The sequence below is a fragment of the Geotrypetes seraphini genome, chromosome 10, assembly GCF_902459505.1.
Source record: "Geotrypetes seraphini chromosome 10, aGeoSer1.1, whole genome shotgun sequence".
NCBI classification, from domain to species: domain Eukaryota; kingdom Metazoa; phylum Chordata; class Amphibia; order Gymnophiona; family Dermophiidae; genus Geotrypetes; species Geotrypetes seraphini.
The window spans coordinates 128,603,267-128,625,720 of NC_047093.1; the positions used below are offsets into that span (position 1 = coordinate 128,603,267).

The 22,454-nt window shown below is 43.2% G+C and overlaps 1 protein-coding gene and 1 long non-coding RNA gene across 2 annotated transcripts in view; one reads left to right on the forward strand and one right to left on the reverse strand.

The window, feature by feature from the left end:
- LOC117367439 overlaps positions 1-6,324 on the reverse strand; it is a 65,223-nt gene extending 58,899 nt beyond the window's left edge. Inside the window, exon 1 of the long non-coding RNA XR_004540764.1 lies at positions 4,959-6,324. This is a non-coding gene — a long non-coding RNA (uncharacterized LOC117367439). The remainder of the gene's footprint in view (positions 1-4,958) is intronic.
- OLFML2B (olfactomedin like 2B) overlaps positions 1-22,454 on the forward strand; it is a 57,255-nt gene that overhangs the window by 30,968 nt on the left and 3,833 nt on the right. Inside the window, exons 4-6 of the mRNA XM_033959969.1 lie at positions 16,500-16,676; positions 17,446-17,644; positions 18,846-19,394. Of these exons, the coding sequence (XP_033815860.1) occupies positions 16,500-16,676; positions 17,446-17,644; positions 18,846-19,394 (925 nt within the window). The remainder of the gene's footprint in view (positions 1-16,499; positions 16,677-17,445; positions 17,645-18,845; positions 19,395-22,454) is intronic.

The following is a 22,454-nucleotide window of genomic DNA, read 5'->3' on the forward strand; positions in this document are numbered from 1 at the left end:
TGCCAGTGCAAGCAGCGACTCTGGTCTGCTGCTCGCGCCAGCCTGGCTCCCTCTGAAATCACTTCCGGGTCGTGGGACCAGGAAGTAACATCAGAGGAAAAGCCAACAGAGGCCGGAGAAACTGCTCACGTTGGCAGAGATTTAGTGTTGAAACATTTTATTAAAATTTTCAATACACAAAATTCCAAGCAAAGAACATGACACAATGAACAACATCCCCTTACCCATCCCTCCCCAACTACCATGCACCTAGAGCAGGGGTGTCAAAGTCCCTCCTCGAGGGCCGGAATCCAGTCGGGTTTTCAGGATTTCCCCAATGAATATGCATTGAAAGCAGTGCATGCAAATAGATCTCATGCAGATTCATTGGGGAAATCCTGAAAACCCGACTGGATTCTGGCCCTCGAGGACCGACTTTGACACCTGTGACCTAGAGGATGCATCCCAGCACAACAAGAAGGCTCAGTGATCTGTGTTCTGATAATCCCTGAACCTTCACTCTACATGGGACTGTCTCCCGTTTACCTTTTTTCCCCATTTTGTGTTGTATAGACCAACAAGGGAAACCAGAAGCTTGCACTTATTTGCTTATCCAAAAATTAATGGTTGAAGATACAAGACTTTTTTAGATAAGACCCTAGCGTTTCAAGCAGGTAAACAGCAGTCTTGGCTAGGCAATTGTATTCATCAAGCTATGTCATCTTATAGCTCTTTTCGGAAAATAATCAAGACAGCGCTGTTCGATAAATTTCTTTCTTAACACAGTCCATTACAGTATTACTGAAATTGTATTTTTAAAGTTCACAACTTGTATTTTTATTGAATGTTTGAATTTTCATGTTTTTTCTGTATTTCGCCAATTGTCCAACACTCTTTAGTGTAAACCGCCTAGAACTTTTGTTTACAGCGGTATAAAAGAATAAAGTTATTATTATTATTATTATACTCCCCTCCCACCACAATACACCATCAATGCCAGTAGCAACCCCCTAACCCACCCCCAATTCCGAAGTACCACCCCCAGTCTGAAAATATCCCATCCCAGAAGAGCACATGGTTCCCAAGACAAGTTATATTATTCTCTCCCTTGCACCAACCGCACTCCCGTCCAAAGATCCACCCCAAGCCCAACCCCCCCCCCACCCCCCCCGTGATTAACAACTCACCAGTCGCAGCTGGCAAAGATTTAAAGAGGTGTGAGGGTAGGAAGGGAGGGCGCAAGTGTGGTGTGTGAGGTGCCGGGGGGGTGAGGAAAGGAGGGAACGGGGGGGGGGCACTGCTCCGAGCGCCTCCTACCCTCGCTACGCCACTGGCTGGCTATATATATATATATATGTGTATGGATGGAAGAGAGGATAGAAAGGACAGAAGCTGAATATAAGGTGGAGAAAGAGGGCAGATGTTGGATGGATGGGAGAAAAGGGTAATGCTGGTTGAAAGAGAAGAAAGAAAGAGGGCAGATACTGCACAGAAGGGAGAAAACAGGTAAGATGCTAGATGGGAGGGGAAAAGAAAGAAGATAGAGTATGTAAAAAAACTGATCAATAAGAGAATAAAGGGTTGAGATGAGAGAAAGAGATGGAAAGCTGTAGGCTGACAGTAAAAAAGAAGGAAATTGAAGAATGGATAAGAATATAATCTTATTAACAATACATAATGGTTAACCACAAAATTAAATTACACAAAGAACACTGTATGCTTATCAACATTCATTCCTACCAGAACACCTGGCTTTGGTCACACATGCAAAACACAGATAACCCCTATGCAACTATAGGACCAAACTAAAATGTACTAATATATACAAGCGAAACCCTAAGATGTAAGACTCTGCATGCAGTACAACCCCAGAGAAATAGAAACAAATATATTTCTTCCTGAACAGTGCAAAATATAGACAGCAGATGTACATTCTCAAAACTGACACATTTCAATCACTAAATTGAAAATCATTTCCCCTACCTTTGTTGTCTGGTGATTTTATTTTTCCCACCATTTTTCACAGTCTCTGGCTGCACCTTCCTTCTGTCTTTGCTTTTAATTGTGTTTCCAGGGCCTTCGTATCCAGGTGCTGTTTTTCTCTCCTTCATTTTCTGCCCTACAAATCATCTTCAGCATTAACTTTTAATATTCAACTTTCTTGCATTTTTCTGCTTTCTTTTCAATATCCATCTACTTTTCCATGTCTTCCCTTCCCATCTATCCATGTGTACCATCTCCTCCCTCTTTCTTCTCCACTATCCATAAGAAGCATTGCTTCTATATCTCTTCCCTCCCACACCCGTTGCTGTGCACCATCTCCTCCCTCTGTCTCCCCTTCATCCCTGTGCACCATCTCATCCCTCTCTCTCCCTCTCCTGTAGTCAGACATCTGTCTTCCCCCCTCCGATAGTCTGGCATATTTTTCCTCTCCTTTCTATAGCTGGAATCTCTCTCCTCTCCCATGGTCTGACATCTCTCTCTCCTTCTCTCCTCTTTGCAGTCTGCCATCTCCCTCCCCTCCTTTCTTTCCATGGTCAAGCATCTCTCTCTCCTTCCCATTCCAGTCATCTGACATCTCTCTCTTCCCTCCTTCCATCACCCTTCTCCGTAATCCGACATCTCTCCCTTCTTTAAGTCATCTCGCTACCTCTATCATGTGCAAAATTTCTCTTTCTTCCTTTCCCCATATATACCATCTCTCTTTCCATCCCATTCCACACACCTATACCCAACAATTCTCTTTTTCTCTTCCTTCACCCACCGGCAGCATCTCTCTTTCCCTCTCTTCCTAACCCCCAGCCCATGCAGCATCTGTCCTTCCCAACTCCCCCCCCTCCAACCCGTGCAGCATCTATCCTTCCCAAACCCCTCTCAGCCTGGTTAACATGAATTTATTCAGGTACTCAAGCATTTTTCTCTGTCTGTCCCGGTTGGCTCACAATCTATCTAACGTACCTGGGGCAATGGGGGGGATTAAGTGACTTGGCCAGGGTCACAAGGAGCAGCGTGGGTTTGAACCCACAACCCCAGGGCGCTGAGGCTGTAGCTTTAACCATTGTGCCACACTCTCCCCTCACAAATATGCAGCTTCCGAAATCAGCTTTCCCCCTGCAGTACCCTTTCTTTCACTCTGTTTTCCCCACTCTTGCCTCCCTTCCACTCACATCACACTCTTCCCTTTCTTATCTTTCTCTCCCCACTCCTCTCTTTTACCAACCTTTCACTTCTCCACTATGTTCTATTGCCCTCCTGTTACCACACCCTCTTCCACCGGACACCTTCTTCCTCTATCCTTTCACTCTTTCCTTCTTGTGCCCAGGTCGTTCCTCACTCTGCCCACCATCTCCTCTAATTTTTACCTTCCTTTATCTCCCACGCCTGTCTCTTTCCATCCTATCCCCGCCCTATCCCTTACACCTCACTTGCCACCCCAAAATTTTCCCCTCTGTACCCCAGCCCCTTCCTTCCCCCACCATTCCCTCTCTACCGCCTTCTGCCCCCTCCCAGTTCTTTCTTATCATTCCAAAACCCAACCTTACCCCACACTCCCACTTTAAGCTCCATTGTCCCCATTTCTTTCTCCACATGCTCCCTAAACGCCTCCGTGTGCTATGGCGTCAGAGACTTTCAATTACAGGCAACAGAACTGTTTGTGCTGATTTATTCTGCTCACTTTAAAGCCACGAAAATGGAAATAATTTTTCCACATAGCACTGGTCACTCTTTTAGATAAATTTTCTGAAACTATACAGACCCTTCTGGGAAGATAACGAAAGAGATGTATAGATTTCTAGTAGACCTTATTATAAACAGCAGCTAATTATTGCCTTATTGATTTGTAAAAATAAAAAAAAAACCAGCCAACAACAGAAAACAATAAATATAAATCAAACAAGCTTATAAATTCAGCAATAATAGGACTGGTAAAAATTGTGATTCAAATAGTTACAGTTCAGAAAGTTATACATTTGTACAGCCTCCAACAGGGTTCTCTTTAAAAACCATTTACAGTAACTGCGGGGAGGAGATGAATGGATGACATGCCTCAGCCCAGAGAAAAAGCTTTTCTTTCCAAAGCATTAACAACGAGTCCGATATGAAGACTGTGAGAGTCAGCCAGACTGACTCCTGTGGTCAGTGCTTAGCCCGGATATTCAATTCTAGGCTGTTTCCGGTGTCCGACATTGTTTTTGGCCTCTATACACTTAGCTGGCTAAATCGATATTCAGTGCTGGCCAGCTAAGTTTATAGTGGCCAAAGATAGACCAGCTGTTTACATGACCCAATTTGGATACTAAGCTTAGCCAGCTAGTGCTTTAAATTTCACAGAGAGCTGGCTATCCGCTAGCTGCCAAGCACTAATATTCAGTGACCATCTTGTGGTGGATATACCTCACGGTATAGCGGTATACAAGAAATAAAATTATTATTAATTATTATTATTAGCACTTAGCCAGCTAAGTGCTATTTAAGCAGCCAGGAGCTGTTCCTGGGCGGTTAAATACTGCTGAATATCGACCGGATCAATTTTTTTAAAGATGAAAATAGAATTATATTCATCTATATACATTAATAAGACATATAGAATGATGTATATTTGTTTCCTTCCCACCCTCCTTCCTCTGTCCACTCCTTGTTTTAGACCGTGAATCTGCTTAGTCATATTGAGGAAGGACTGAGAACGGAATGTGTCAGTAAATCCACTTTCAAACCACAGTCAACCCTAGAGAACTTTCCTTCACCAAGATCCAACAGGAAAACCCACTCTTCCCCAACTCAACTTTTCCTTCACCAAGACCCAACAGGAAAACCCACTCTTCCCCAACTCAACTTTTCCTTCACCAGAAGTGAGAGAAAACTGTAGGCTAAGTTGAAAATGTATGAAGGCTCAACATTCTGCCTCTCACCTGAGAAGGCTAAAAAAAAACCAACAACCACCAAAGGCGTTGGACTTAATAACAGGTCGCTTCTCCTACCTCTACAATGATGATGACTTGGCCTCTCTTTCCTTCAACCAGCTAAGCTGACTTGGCCTGGCCTGATTTTTAGCAGGCAGCACCAAACGCAAACCAGAGCCCTGGCAGTCACAGAAGGAGCATCTAGGAGAGACGTGGCAGGTGGTGGCAGGGTTAGAGACAAGTAAGATGATGTTTAGGGCTGGACAGGTTGCTGCAGGGATCTCAACTCAGCATCTTAATTAGTAGTGACATGGGTACTGGCAGTACTGCAGTAACCTGAGCTGAGAATGATGTTTCACACCTAAGGGGGTTTCAGACTGCCGTTGCAAAAGAAAATAAAAGGCGAGAGCAGGGGATTCACTAACTCCCTTGAAGGCTCTGACCATTGCAGCCACAGAGGTTCCCAGGGACAGGTCAACAGCACCCCTGGTGGCCACAGCAAAAACTGACCTCGGCGCGCTTCTCAGTAAGGATATCTCCCTGCAGGGTTTAAGGAAAAATAAAAGACAAAAACCACCAAAATGCTCACTTCCAGCAAGTTGCCAATTTTAAATGTTCAGAATGGGCCAGGGCATCTTCATGCACGCCAGTGATGCAAAACAAACAGCAGGTAAAATCCTGGGTAGCTTTCAGGATTTCCCCAGCAGACAGAAAACCTGTGCTTTTTAACAAACAGTTTTGGTTTTATTTTTTTAAGTTCTTTCCACCCAGCCTGCTTCCTACAGGTTCCAGGTAAGTGCTTTAAAAGCTTTAGCAGTCCAAGTACTTCAAAACCAACTTAAAACACAGAAACCTCCAGCTAAACAAAACAACCAGTGCTGTGGCCAGGAGAATTGCCTAAGGTTTGCTCAATAAATAGCTCCAAAATGGCCACCCAGATAGTGGCAAACCTCTCCCTCATTAAGGCAAGACTCAGCTTCTTAAACAGTTCTGTCTGCAAGGCAAAAACAAAAAACCTTTGCAGTCAGCACACAGCAGTGCACACATCATAAAAGAAAAAAAAAAAACCAACCCAGCTCTTTTCTTCAGGACACAAACTAGTGCCCCACCGCATACAAAGTCCAAACAATTGGGGTCTTGAAACAACAGGGAACTGGACCCTGTTTCCACAGTCCAAAAAGAAAGTACTGTAATATCCTCAAATGAAAAAAAATAAACCCAGCAGCAAAACATGGATATTCCACAAAGAGTTCCAAACTCAGAAAAACCACATACAGCAATGTTCTCAGTAGTGCTTTGTCACCAAACCTGTACCAATCAGAACCTCCTCCACTTCCATTTGTTCCTCTGGTGAAGTCCCTAGAGGAGCCAGTCTCCTCTATCTCCATAGAGACTGAGCCATTACCCTGCTTGGAGCTGGAAACCTCTTCAGGGGAGAGAGACTTGTTCCTCTTTCCTAACTTCTCTAAAAGCCTAGAGCAGTCTGCAGGCTTTTCAGGGGGAGAGCCACGCCCTAACCTGCCTGAGCTTGTTCTGGCTTTTGGCACTCTTGGGCTCCCCCAGTGGACACTGAGAAAATTACCTGGCTTACTCCAACCGGGATCAGGTTTAAAACCGGTGTAATGACTGGGTAGGTTTTCCCTGTCCTCCCATTCAGAGTCAGTAATCTCATCAAGCTGGTCCATCTGATCTTGTGGGTTTGGGGGTTTTGTGAATCCCCTTTTGGGTCTTTGGGATTTAACAGGGACCACGGAAGGCTCCAAGCCTGACTGGTCTCACCATACACCCCTATATCCAGATAAATTAGGAGTCTCTTTGCTGCCCTAAATTATCTGGATAACTTCTCTGAATATCCTGTATCACTTCCCAGATGTCAGTTGCTGCTATCCAGATCAGTGATTTTCAATGGTGTCCCAATAGTCTTTATTGGGTTGTTGAAATAAGAACTAAAAAAGCTGCTAACTTCATAGACACACACACAAAAGTAGGCACTGGGACAATTCTTTGTGAGTTTTCTCCTCTCCACTTCCTGTCCAGATTCTGTAGGCTGCTTTGTCAGGATTTTTCACTTCATTATTCCACTTATATCTAGGCAGGAAACACCTCCTGAAATCTGCAAAATGCTACATCACAATTCTCTTTTTTCACAAGGTTCTTTGAACCCCAAGAGGGCTCAGCTTAAGCAGTCTTCTAAAACATTTTTCAGACCTAGAAACTTTTGCCGTGTAAAGGATTTCCTAACCTGGTATTTCTTCCCTCCAGACACCTCCAGCCTTGAATGAAGGAACGCATTTCTCATCTTCTAACCCGGTGGACTCTAACCACCACTGGTCTTAGGACTACGGCAACCTCTCGATTTTTCTTTAAGGTGACAAAGAGGCAAAGAACTACAAACCCACTGCTATTCCTTTACTCAGGACCTGGGCCTGTATCCAGGGTCCAGCAATCTCAAGAGCCCTGTGCTGCTTCTTGGCAGAAAGGAAGCAAAAAAACCCACTCCCCCAAAAAATCTCCCAAACATTGAATCCTTTCATAATCTTAGTGATATCACAAAGTCCTCCTCTGACATCAATCCCAGCAGGAAAAGCCAGCCAACATCACTCTCACATTATTACATAATACAATATATCTGCCAAGACAAGTGATATCCCTTGTACGATGACAGTATATCAAGCCATCACCTACTGAGTTAATGTTAAAGCCAATACATTACTCAGTGGGGCACTTCAATGACCTGGGTCAAAGAAAAAGAGAACCTTCTCAATAAATGATCAGGCTATTAAGGCTTTGTAAGCGGTAGAAAGCCTCATATCATATTCACTTCTCCCTCCGTATTCGCGGTGGATGCGGGCGGAACATAGCCACGAATATGGAAAAACCGCAAATAACTTTTTATATGTTATCCGCGGGTTTTTGTAACAGCCAGCGGTTTTGTGATTAAAACCGCAAATAGCTTTTATCGGGCAAGCAGCGATTTTCTGGGTAATAGCGATTTTCTCCATGCATGCTGGGAAGCTGCGTTTTCCTCTGTGTACGCTGGGAAGCAGCGATTTTCAGGGTGAAAGATTTGAAGCATCAATTTGGTAGGAGGAAGCATGGAAGTAGCGATTTTCAGAGTGAATGTTGGTAAACGTTAAACTTTTTCAGTACAGTAAAAGGAAAGGAACTTTAACCATGATGTCATTTTGGGGGGGCAGAGTCAGCATGCGAAAAATCGCGAATAAGTGAAACCGCGAGTGCAGAAACCGCAAATACGGAGAGAGAAGTACAGCTTCAGTTTTATCTGGTAAGATGATGTTAAACAAACACCGCACTCCCAGAAGGATTCTAACAAAGCATCACAATACAATGGTACTCCTAGAACTCCCTGGGTATGGCGGTATACAAGAATAAAGTTATTATTATTATTATTACTGTTGCTAATAAAGGGGGTCTTTTACCAAAGATTAGTGCAGCAGGGCCCTTAGGAACAAAATGGGTCCCATGGCAGATAACATGCACTAATGTTTAGTAGAAGACTCCCTAAGTCTGGGAAATTAACTTTTTGGGGATAATATTAGACTCCATCCATACTGGACATGGAGGCACAAGTAGATAAAGATCTTTAAAAAATTTTAAATACAAGAGCTCATATTTAACATGACCATTTATTTTTTTCAGCAAAACGGGACATCTATTAAGTTTCAGTCCTGCCCCCAATCTGCCCTAGCCCCCCCCCCCCCCCCCCAATTTCTTCCATTCATTTTTCGTGTACATACAATATCTTATTAATTCATAACAGTAACCATAAAATTAAAAAAAGCACACTGTACGCAGAGAAAATGTTAATTATCATTTACAAGTTTCGTTTGTTTTTTTCAAAGATGTCAAAGCAGATGACTTTAAAATATGCAATGTCACCTCAGTAACTATAGAAAAATAGACAAATATAGTGCAAAATATAGACAGGAGATATAAATTCTCAAAACTGACACATTTTGATCACTAAATTGAAAATAAAATCATTTTTCCTACCTTTGTTGTCTGGTGATTTTATGAGTCTCTGGTTGCACTTCCTTCTGACTGTGCATCCAATATTTCTTTCTTTCCCAACATTTCTGTGCATGGGGACAATGGGACAGGGGTTCTAAAAACGGGACGGTCCTGTTCAAAACGGGCCGTTTGGTCACATTATCCATATTAGACTATTTTTTTTGCAGCCTGGGCACCTGCAACTGGTTGTGCAATCAATTGTTTTGAACCATTTAGATTATTATGACATTGCATTGCTGGGACATTCAGAGAGAAAGCTACATAGATTGCAGGCCTTCTAATACATAGCTGCCAAAGCGATTTGGAGGGAGGAAGGAGAGTGGATCAGGACACTTCATGTTTGGTTAGAGTAGAATGGCTCCCAATTAGAGCTTGAATTATGTTTAAACTTTTATTAGCCAATATTCAAAGTGATTTAAGCAAGTAGGAGAAGCTCGTGCCCAGTTAAGTTACCTGGGACCGTCCTACCCACCAATATTCATCAGTACTTAAATGGGCAGTACTACTGTATATTGGCCCTGACTGGCTCATAAAAGGGGTGGTACTGGGGGCAACGTTGGAGAGAAGCGGGCAATTATGTGGGTGCTGGCAATATGCTGGAACCTGTATAGCTAAGGGCCAAAATTAGGACAGCTCTAATGCTGCCCTAATTTCAGCTGCTTATCTCTGATTATTGGTGGAGTCCTGCATAACTTTTGAAAAGGTGCCTTGAGCCCTGCAAGTCCCCTCTTGGCCCCTGAAACAGCTCCCTTACTTCCTTTCCTCCTCTCCCCAACAGTCAAAACCCTCCCATCCCCCCCTCAGAACCATCCTCCAATCTTCAACCCCACCCAGTCTTGATAAGCCCACACTAGTGGTTCATTGGGGCAATGGGAGCAGGAGCGAAGCCCACCCGATCCTGCCTATAGAACATGATTGCTGTAACCTCTTGCTGCGAGTTGCTGCAAGAGGTCAGAGCAGCCATTTTCTACAGTCAACCACAAGTGAGCTTTGGTCCTGCTTCCATCACCCTGACTGGACCACCAAAATGTTAAGGTAGGCCCAGGGGGCCTATCGAGACCAGTGGAGGAGTTTGAGATGTGGGAGGCCATTCCAGGAGAGGGGGCTGTTTCAGAAACTAAGCATAAAGATGGGGGGAAAAAATAGAAATAAAAATCAAGGCAAATGAGGCAAGGAGGCACCACCACCTACAACCTAGCCTGGTGCTATCTTGATAAATAATTTCTAAATATTACATTTAAAAGTGGACTAATGACTACCACAACGTTTTACCCATGCATAATTTAAAGTCGGGAAGTAGGAGCAAAACTGCAACTAGACTCACCCCCAGATGCGCCTTCTCCAAAATATAGGTAAAAAAATATAAGTGCACAAAATTCATGTATGCATCTTTGACAACATATTGGGAAGGTGATTTAAAATGTCCCTTCTGACTACACTTGACTCTCTTAACATTCTCCCTTTGTTAACTAAAACTGGACAACGACTGCAGGCTTGGCGATCTTACCCTTTGACCCTCCTGGGTAAAATAGCTCTGTATAATATGATGGTGATCCTTCTCCAGACTTTGCCCTTACTTCTTAAGCAATGTCATCTCCGATTGTTTCATAGATCTTTACTTTTGTTTTTATGGAGTGGTAGACGATCTAGGATTCCTTTACGTACTCTTACTCTACCTTTTGCTCAGGGAGGGGTCTGGGGTTATTGCACCTGGGCAGGCTTAATGTGGCTTGTCAACTTCGGCATGTGACTGACTGGTTTTGTGGAACTTCCCATTTTTCAGCTACTGGGCTGGAGTGTCTAGCTTTTGTTCCCTACCATTTTAGTTACTTGCTGCATGTGAAGAGTCTGCCTCCTAGGGTTTTGCATTTTGGGGATTTGTTATTATCACCAGTGCATAGGGTTTGGAGGCAACTCTGTACTCAATTGGGTGTTCGATTTGATGCGACCCCGTGTTTACCTATAACTGGCAATGGGGATTTCCTCCCTGGCATGAGTCATAGAGCTCTCAATTTGTGGTCCAAGAGGGGCTTGTTTTATTTATCTCAAGTCTTACAGCCCGATGGCACGCTTCACTCATTTCAGACATTACAAGACTCTTTTACTCTAGCGGCAACGGACTGGTTCTTTTACAGACAATTGCACCGTTATGTTCACTCTCTCCCTGGCTCAGCTTTATCAGAGGAGATTCAGGAGAAATTGTCTGAATCCTTTTGTTTGACTGCACAGGTGGCCATACCTTGCGTTTTCATCACCGATTTCTTCAGGAGCTGGCTGGAGAATTGGTTTATCCTACTTTGGCAGCCCAGTGGACTCAGGATTTACGGATACAAATTACTCCGGCTATGCTAAAGCGGAGTGTTCTACTGGGGGGCCAAACTCTTGGTATCAGCAGCGGAAAATGAGAGGTACTACAAATTTTTAGTTCAGGCTTATTCTGCGCCTGTTCGAGCCTACAAAGCGCAAGTTAGTTCTACGGACAGTTGCCCTAGATGTGCGGCCCCCAGAGCCACTTTGGGCCATATGTTTTGGTTGTGCCCGGGTATTCGGGCTTATTGGAAACGTATTTGCCTGCATATCCAGTCTATATGGCATTGCACTTGGGTGCCCACAGACACTTTTCTTTTCATTTGAAAACTTTCCTTGGTCCCTGTTAAGCCGGGTGCTGCTGCATTTGTACAAAAAGCTATCTTTATGGGACTTAAAACTATTCTTCAGTGCTGGTTGTCTCCACATACTCCCAAGATATCGCACTGGCGATCCCAGATGATCCAGCTGGCGGGATATGAGCGCCAGACGGTTGGTGATATGGACTCTAAGCAAGGCTCCCTTTATATCCGGCGCTGGATGCCTTTTTGTTCAACTTTGTCACCCATTGTGCGCAGTAGACTACTGAACTAACCCATATGGCATCTTAATGTTAATGATATAAGGGACTTTGGTGTGGCTGTTCCCTTGGATGGGTGGGTGGATGGGTGGGTGGGTGCGGGGGGGTTGTTTTGTACTTATGTTTCTGGATTGATGGTTATTTGTTTGGTGTATTTCTTTAAATTAATAAAACAGATTTAAACATAAAATGTCCCTTCTTCATTGATCCCCAAACCGGGTACAATCCTCTGTTGATAGAATCATATTGTCCGATTTCATTACTAAATGTAGATCTTAAGATATTTGCAAGAGTGTTGTCAGATAGACTGGCAATTCATCTGCCTATGCTGATAGGGGAAGAAAAAGTTGGTTTTATAAGAGGTCGTCAATCAGTTTTGCATGTTAAATAAGTTTTAATGGCGTTAGTGACTGGTCAGACAAAAGCAATTTCTGGTCTGTTGACTAGTCTGGATGCAGAAAATGCTTTTGACCGAGTGGAGTGGTCTTTTCTCTTTTCAGCATTGTCTAAAATAGGAATTTCTGGATGTTCTTAGATAGTTTTTGAGTTTTGTATGCTAAGCCAAGGGCCTCTATTTTGATTACCGTATTTTCACGCATATAACGCGCGCGTTATACGCGTTTTTACCTACCGCGCATACCCCTCACGCGTTATACGCGTGAGCGCGGTATACAAAAGTTTTTCTACATAGTTCCCACCCCGCCCGACGCCCGATTCACCCCCCCCAGCAGGACCGCTCGCACCCCCACCCCGAACGACCGCTCGCACGCGCTCCCACCCGCATCCACGATCGGAGCAAGAGGGAGCCCAAGCCCTCTTGCCCGGCCGACTCCCCGTCAATATCGGGCCAGGAGGGAGCCCAAACCCTCCTGGCCACGGTGACCCCCTACCCCCACCCCGCACTACATTACGGGCAGGAGGGATCCCAGGCCCTCCTGCCCTCGACGCAAACCCCCCTCCCTCCAACGACCGCCCCCCCCCCAAGAACCTCCGACCGCCCCCCCAGCCAACCCGCGACCCCCCTGGCCGACCCCCACGACACCCCCACCCCCCTTCCCCGTACCTTTGTGTAGTTGGGACAGACGGGAGCCAAAACCGCCTGTCCGGCAGGCAGCCAACGACGGAATGAGGCCGGATTGGCCCATCTGTCCCAAAGCTCCGCCTACTGGTGGGGCCTAAGGCGCGTGGGCCAATCAGAATAGGCCCTGGAGCCTTAGGTCCCACCTGGGGGCGCGGCCTGAGGCACATGGGCTCCCTCCTGGCCCGATATTGTCGGGGAGTCGGCCGGGCAAGAGGGCTTGGGCTCCCTCTTGCTCCGATCGTGGATGCGGGTGCGGGTGCGGGTGGGAGCGCGTGCGAGCGGTCGTTCGGGGTGGGGGTGCGAGCGGTCCTGCCGGGGGGGGGGCAGGGCAGGGCAGGGCGGGTAAACGGAGAGTCGGGACAGCGCACGGAGAGTCGGGGAGGGCGAAAGGAGAGTCGGGGTGGCCAGAGGAGAGTCGGGGCGGGCGAAAGGACAGTCGGGCAGCATGCGCGTTATACCCGTGAGTGCGGTATACAAAAGTTTTTTATACATAAAATCGTGGTTTCTGCGCGCTATACCCGTGTGCGCGTTATACACGGGTGCGCGTTATCTGCGTGAAAATACGGTAATGACACTTGTTCGTCTCTTTTTACAATTTCTCGTGGGACTCGACAGGGATGTCCTCTTTCTCCTTTATTATTTATAATATATCTTGAACCTTTTTTACATACCTTGAAACAAGATATTCATATGCTGGGATTCGGGTGATAGATCAAGATTTGAAAGTATTAGCTTTTGCGGATGATTTGATGATTTTGACTGATCCTGAGAATTCTTTACCACATCTTATTGATGCAATATCTGAATTTGGATTTCATTCTGGGTTTCGTCTGAATTATCAGAAATCTGTAGTCCTTCCTTTCAATCAGTTCTTGAAGGAACATTGGAAAGGAAATTTCCCATTAACTTGGGCAAGTGAAGCAGTTACTTATGTAGGGATCATTATTCCACAAGATATTACCCGTTTAAATGATCTTAATATTCAACCGTTATTGAATAAGACTAAATCAACCTTATTATTGTGGAGACATTTTCCTATCTCTTTAATGGGACGTATTGCTCTTTGTAATATGATAATTCTTTCTCAATGGTTATATGCATATCAAATGTTACCATTGTTGTATTCTAAAGTAGCAGAATGTCAATTAAATTAATTGATACGTGGGTTCCTTTGGATGGGAAAAAGACCACATATTTCATTAAATCAGGTGACTTTGCCAATAACAAAGGGAGGATTGGGTTTATTACAGTTGAGGCAATTTGTTGAGGCTTGTCATATGCGTCACATACATGATTGGTTTCTTGCAACATCTTATTTTTCCTGGACTTCAGTAGAGTTAAAATTATGGAGGCCTTATCACTTTAGTTATCTTTTACATGCTTCTAAGATGAAGACTGCTGTTCTGAAAAATCCTTTTTATTTTTTCCTTTGAGAACCACTTGGCGAAGGATATGTAATCAATTGAACTTTGATTTTAGAACTACACCACTTTTATCTATTTGTGGAAATGGCTCTATTTTACCTGGTATAACATCTGCAGGTTTTCAATCTAATAAACAAGGAAATATTTTCTATTTTTACCAGATATTAACTGATGAGGGTAATTTATGTTTCTATGTATCACAATTACGTACTGTTTATAATTGGTCTAAATTGGATATATATACTTACATGCAGTTGAGATATTTTGTGAATTCCTTACCTTCATTGTCACTAAATGCTAAAGTTTATGATGCTCTTTCAGAATTATTTTGGTTAGATGCCCAGTTGATTGTGCCCCTTAAATATTTTAGTCATTCATTAGTGAATCTTTCTTCTAATTTAGATTAGAATAAAATAGCTCAAGCTTGAAATGAAGAGTTGGGGATTCACCTTCAGGGATTCCATATTCAAAGATTTTATATGGTCTTCTTTCTGATATCACCTATCATGAAATGGGTTATAAATTTATTTGTAGAATATATATTGGTCCCTGGCGTGCTTATAGGGCGACTTTTGCTACATTAGGCTCTTGTTTGAAATGTGGTCACCCTAAAGTTAATATATCTCACATGTTTTGGACATGTCCTTTGATATGCCAATTTTGGAATGTTGTTTTTTCTAAAGTTGAGCAAATGTGGGGAATTGATTGTCATTGCAATAGTTATAATATATTTTGGATTTTTGATGTTAAGCGTCCTATTCCAAGAGGCCTAAAGAACAATCTTAGGTTTGAAAGTCATACTTTATCTTTGGATTGGACCCTTAAGACCAACATATAGTCATTGGCGTTCTAGAATGTTACACATTTTAACAATGGAAAGACAGGGAAGACAATTTTTTACTATTTGGCAACCTTATTTAGATACATTATCACCACACACTCGCAGTCGCATATTTAATATGTAATTACAGTTCTAAAATGGGGAAAAAAGGGGAGGGAATTGGGTATATTTTGCTTTTAATGATAATGTTTATTTTATATTAACTCTGTAAATTTTGGGTTTTTTTCTTGTATTTGAAATGATTTTTTTTTACTATTTTGTTTGCATTCGAAATTTAATAAATATGATTTACATTAAAATGTCCCTTCTTATCTCTTAAAAACATCTTAGAAACGCTTTTGGAGTGAGACAGACTTTGACTGACATTCAAATGTAGCAAATTACAGAGAAAGAGAGGACTAGGTGATTTATGTCTAAGCAGTCAGCCATCGGTTTTCTCTGTAATTTGCTACATACATGGTTATGGAGAATTCCAGTACAAATTAGTAAAAATTGGAAAGTTCTTGATATGATTGATGCACAACTGTGACAAATTTACCTCAATTAACCGTCACTTCTGTTAATCCCTCCCTGCCCCCATCCCTCTTCTGAGATGTAATTAAAATGCAACCCACAAGCTTTATACGCAGACAACCTAGTGTGTTGGCCCAATCTCTTTACTGACCTGGTAAAGGGAATTTCGCTTTCTCAAACTTCTCACCGATGTCTTGAGTTAGTTCAGTTTAAATTAAAAAAAAAAATTTCCCACAACCTGTTTGATGGCTTATATATTTCACATATTCTGTGGACTAATACAGAAATCATCTGTCTTTTCTATGTTTAAAAAGCAGAAGGTTCCTGGGGTTTGGGATTAATCATTAGTGACCTAAGACAACCCAGCCGGCTGACCCAGTGACTACTGTGGTAGTAGTGGGCAGAAGATATGAGTCTAATTTCCAGGCCAAAACTCTGCTCCTTTAGCTAGTCTGTGCAAAAAATCATCTTAACCTTGCCAAGTAAAACCTGGCTTTAGCTAACTGAGATGCCTGTGGTGCTTTGAAAATCTACCCCCTTCTCTTTTTAGTTCTAGTTATGAAAGGCAGAGCGACTCACAGATTTTTGAGAAAAATGGCAATCTGCTCCCATGATTAAGATCCCTCTGCTTCCCATCAATGGATCATCATCAGAGATTAAACAGAAATGATTTAAGAGGTTTCTGTTAGTCAAAAAATGTATTGTTAGTCCAATAAAAAAAAGATATCGTCTTATTTTCTTTGTTTGGTTTCTATTTATTACCTTGAAAGTAGGCTAACACAGGAGTGACATTACTTAACCAAAGTTTTTTTTGAGGCCTGATATATTTCTCACCCTCCAGGTAATTTCCAAAAATCTGACCAAGGAGCATGAACACATCAAGGGTGAAGTTGACGGTATCCTCAGTGAACTGAAAAAGAAAGGGAAGGAAAACTGTACTGAAAGTGTATCAGAAGATCAACCTGAATACAGAAGGATACTGCAGAGGGATGCGGCTGCCGCCTACACTCACAATGAGGTACGGTGAAAGTCGATTGGCCTGATTATGAGCCCGTGATGAAGAAATGCAGATGATACATGTAGAATTCCAGTGTGTATGATGCTGTACAGTCAGTCACTGAGCAGTGGATATTGATGAATTGCATGAAAAACTTTTTGTTCAGGAAATATGTATTAGGCTTGGGTTGATATTGTTCTAGCCAGAATTTTCTAATCACTAGTTTGCTGATTTTATGTTTTATTTTGCTGTAATTCCTAGTTACTATCTAGTTTGTATTGCTAGCTGCTTTGAACCTGTGTGAGAACTGAGCATGGCTGCTGGGAATGCTGCCATTGACTACCATGTTGTTTTGATGGATTGGGGATTCAGGGTGAGGATATCTTTAGTTGGATTGAAGATCCCCACAAATTTCACCAATGGTACACTCCACCGCAGGACGGGCCTGAAAGTGGACAGGCCTATACTCACCCCAAGCCCACCCATAGCTACACTTCTGAAGTATACACATATACAAATGAATTGTGCATACTTTATATTTTTGGATGGCCGTATGAACCGAATATACACTCACGAATGCATATCCCTAGAAAGCATTAAAGATTTTTTGGCCATTTTAGCAACTACTGAATCTACCTATGTAACAATCTGAACTAGTTATATTTATGAGGGAGCTGTTCCACCCCAGACCTGGATTTAGCGGCATACATATTAACTTCAGCTAGAGATACATTGGCTCATTGCAGCTTCAAGTGTTAATGAAATACAATTTTTATTATTCCCATCAAAGGAAAAATACGAGGAACGTTTCCTGAATGATGCAATGTTTTCTCATCACACAAATACCATTCCACAGTCGACAAAGAACCATCAAGCACCTCAGGGACAACTTGATGTGAAGAGCAAAGCTGCTCCCAGGCCAGGCATTGTTCGAGGCATCACCTACTACAAGGCCCAAGTCTCCCAGGAGAATGATATTGAAGAGGAGCGTGAGTATTAATGCCTTAGGAACCATGTCTTCAAACACCTTATAATTTATTTTGGGAGAATATCAAAGGCCTTATAGACACATTAAAGAGGTGTATGGGGCTTGGTACAATTTCCCTGTTGAGGGAATAATTCCATTTCATAAAATAATTATGAAAATCAGAAAATGTGTGTGTGGAATTACATGACTCTAATCCGACCAACTGAGGTTATGTTGGCCTTCAAAAAAACAGGAAAACCAAAAAAACTGCAGACAATGTACAAGATACAGGCAAAATTTATTGTACCAAAATTAAGATGCAGTAATATGATTTTTACCAATCAAGGGACCCGACATCGTCCGTGTTTCGGACAACACACCTTCATCAGGGGTCCATGGTAAATAAGGAGTTGCCCATGTCTGGCCTACAGTGTTTGACATTACTAACATAATCCTACTGCCTCTGGTTTCCTTTCGCTATGGTAACAGGGCAGAGCTTAGATGAATTAAACTGAAAAGAACCGACCCTGCCTGCAGAAGTGTTCAAAAGGAACTCAGAATATCCCAGACTAGAAAAAAAAAAGTGTATACACTATGGTAGTGCTTTTGTTCTGAAAGAAATAGAAAAATGCAATGCAATGAGTATATTTTCGGTTTCTTCATTTTTAATGAAATGAACGGACACTGGTCCCAAAATGAACCTAAACCATTCATTACAATTACAGTCTAGGGAACAAGAAAAGCAATACAGGTTGTTCTGAGAATCAAGTTCACTCGTAGTGCTTGGTCACTTGGAAAACTAAGCATGCTTTCAGTCCTTGAGGACCAGGTTGCATTCTCTTGCATCTCATGTAAACAGTTAAAGTTATTTTATAGAACAACATCATTCCATGCTGTTTACTTAAAAAGCTGGATTTACATGTTAAGTCAAATTTCTGCAGCATCAGAAAACATCAACCCATGAGTTTCTCTAATAAACCTTTCCAGTTTCCATAAATGTAGAATTAGAAGGTTGAACAGATTTTCAGAGCAGAGATAGGGTTAGAACTGAGGTAGAGCGACAAAGTAACTTGTTAAGGTCACACAGAAAGACAGATCTGGGGCGAAAAGTCAGATCACGACACAAGAAATCTCTTTTGAGTTCTTAGTTTCACAGAATATCAAATATGTTACGGACATTGGTTTTCCAGTTATTCTAAACGAAAGTGTTCTTTGTTTGGCAGAAGATGAGTTTTTCAGTGGAGATCACGCTATCGACATGCTAATTGAAGATCAGTTCATAAGACACAAATACCCGGTGCCGAAGGTGACCCGGGCGCCCTCTCTGACCAGCCGGCCATCTCCAAGTGGAAGTACAGCCACACAAACAGTAGTTCCCAGTTCAAAGCCCTCCGTGACCACCACAAGCGAGATCTCTTCAGCTACGGTTGCCTCACCTGTGCAGTCACCATCCTCAGCCCCAACACAGATCACATTCCAGGCCTCAACCAGCACACCGACCACCACTGTCGGTCAAACTCCTGAAATAACTACTGCCCCAACCACAGCTACAATGTCTATATTACCTGCAAGTACAGCTCCCACTGAAGCACCTCTCCTGCCTGTATTAACTAGCCCGATCCCAGCTTCCACTACCACCCAAGCTGCTAGTAGCAACTCTGCTTCTCCCATCAGCACTGCCAGCATTGGCCCCAGCCAGAGGAAACCTGCTTTGCCAAGTCAGAGTCCCGAGAAACAGAAAGAGGAAGAGGATGACCTGAGGAAAGCAATTGGTAAGTTCAGGCCTTGCCCAACAGATTTGGCCAGAAAGGATGTTTGCTGAGTAAAAAGGGTTACTAGGTGGCCCAGCAAGCAAGCCAGAGCTGTTAAAGTCCCTTTATGTCCTCTATGACAGTGTGTTTTCCAATTCTGTCTATTTAGGAGAAAAATATTATCTCTGTTTATGTTTGGATGGGTTTATATCAAGGGCATAGCCAGATACCCAGTTTTGGGTAGGCCTGGACCTCCGTTGGATGGGCAGAAGATCCCAATCTCTCCCTTTCCCAACCAGGGAATGCAATGCGTTATTCATAGTTGTACATTTCCCAGGAATGCTCAAGAACCACAAAATCGTGAAAATAAAGGTTAGATTCCAGAAGTACACATTGCACCTCACAACTGTGGAAAGTGAACAGTGGATCCTATTGGGGAAAATAGGGTTAGGTTTCTGCATGACCCAACATTTGAAGTACCTGTAATTCACTCTCCAGCCGGACGGTGAAGTGAAAGTTTAAAAAAGCTGTTTTGTTGGGGGAGGAGGGGTTAAGTGCCATTCCACAAAAACTGTATATGAATGCAGCAGTGTGAATGGAGAATATTGGTTGCAATCGTGGATAGGCGAAATTGCACATTGTGAACGTGCGAATAATGAAAATGGACTGTACCATCCAAAAAACAGGAGGCTGTTGAGGTTGGGATCAAACAGAGGGCTGATAGCAAGTAAAATAGCATAAACTCCTACATGTATAGTTGGGGATGGAATGGAACTTAGCAGGTTTGTGTGGGAATGGGTTCTATTACATTGGAGATGGGTGAAATTTCTGTCCCCGGAAAATTCCCTATCCCAGAGCTCACAACATCCCTTCCAGTGCTCCACTCCCACAACCATCCCATTGGCTGGATCCTCCTCACAGTTTCTGCTCACCCACACTCGAGGAGGATTAGAGAACTGAAGATTGAGGGTCCTTGCAGAAAGCTTGCACTAGAGTCACATGCCAATGGCTTAGTGCACAGCTAACACAAGTTAGCTCACTGATGTAGTAAACAACTTGTATACAAACCAAATCCATACAGACCTTTTATGCTAATTCGGGAGAGCACATCAAATACTTGTACAAGATTCTGTGCATATCAGAGCAGAAAAAAGTAGCAGCATATGTCCGCACATAGGATTCAATATTAGTTTGTGAATTAAATTTTAATATTAGTGCACAGAATAGCACTCCAGTACACGCAAATATAATACTTTTTTTCTACTCAGACATCTGTGTTGGGTAGTAGGGCAGTTGTCAAGAGTTATTTTGAGGGGTGGGAGCATTTTGTGGGACAGTGGGGTAGCTATGGGGAGGTAGTTTCTGAGGGTGGGCAGTGTGGATGGACAGTTGAGGGGGGGTAAATTTTGGGGTGGCGTACGCCTTTCAGCCCTATAGAAATGATAAATAGTAGTAATTGTGGTGGTTTGATAATTATGGGGGATACTTTTGGGGGGCAGGGCAGTATGAGAGGTGGTGGCAAAGATGCAAAGTGAGAGGTGGCATGGGGATAGGGCGGTTGAAAGGCTTATTTTGAAAGGATGGAGCAATGTTCAGGGTAGCGGGCCAGATATAGGGGATAGTTTGAGGGGTGAATCAATTGTGGAGATCATTTTGGGGGGTGGAGGCCGTGTGCATTGTGATGGAGCAGCTGTGGGGTAGATTTTGGGGATGAGGGAAGTTTGTGTAGGGCTAGATTTTGGGGTTAGGGCAGTAGAGAACAGGAAGAGGAAATTTGCAAGGAGGAATTCCCTAACTTAGTGTATAGCAAACTGTGTCAAAGCACACCAGTGTGCCGTCCGATGCTGGGGAGGAAAGGTGCCAGCGCCGACTGACTGACTGGCCTGTTGGCAATCAGCTGGTGCCGGCACCTCTCCTCCACCCTGGCGTCTCTCCTCCTCTCTGTGCCTTTTCTTTTTCAGAGCCCCCCCCTACCCCCGGCATCTCAGGGCCCCATCTGGAGGGCTCCACTCATGCGTCGACAGCATCTGCTATTTCCTCTTCTCCCTAAGAGATCCCATGTGCCAGTCCCACGCTTTCTTGAATTCAGACAGTCTTTGTCTTCATCACCTCTATCAGGAGCCTCTCCCAAGTATCTACCACCCTTTCTGTAAAAAAGTATTTCCTTAGATTATTCCTTAACTTCATCCTATGCCCTCTCATTTCAGAGCTTCCTTTCAAATGCAAGAGACTCACCTCATGCCCATTTTTGCCCTTTGGTAACTCTTTACCCAACATATTTTACCTTAAAAATTCTATGTCATTGCTTATTCTATTCCTTCAAATTTTGAATGTAATTTTTGTTTTAGTTTGGATGTAATCTGCCTTGAACCGCAAGGTAATGGCGGAATAGAAATCACTAATGTAATGTAATGTAATTTAATAAGAACTTAAATGTCTCTATCATATCTCCCATCTCCTGCCTTTCCATTCAAAGAACACATATTGAGATCTTTAAATCTGTCCCCATATACCTTATGATGAAAACCACCAATCATTTCAGTAGCCTTCCTCTGGACCAGTGGTCTCAAACTCAACCCCTTTGCAGGGCCACATTTTGGATATGTAGGTACTTGGAGGGCCTCAGAAAAAAAATAGTTAATGTCTTATTATGACAATTTTGCATGAGGTAAAACTCTTTATAGTTGGTGCGACCGCATCTAGAGTACTGCGTCCAGTACTGGTCGCCGTACCTTAAGAAGGATATGGCGATTCTCGAGAGGGTCCAGAGAAGAGCGACAAAAATGATAAAGGGCATGGAAAACCTCTCATATGCTGAGAGGCTGGAGAAGCTGGGGCTCTTTTCCCTGGAAAAGCGGAGACTTAGAGGGGATATGATAGAAACTCATAAGATCATGAAGGGTATAGTAAAGGTAGAGAGGGACAGATTCTTCAGACTAGCAGGGGCAACAAAAACTAGAGGACACTCAAAAAAATTGAAGGGAGATAGGTTCAGAACAAATGCTAGGAAGTTCTTCTTCACGCAGAGGGTGGTGAACACCTGGAATACGCTTCCAGAGGAGGTGGTAGAGCAGAGTACGA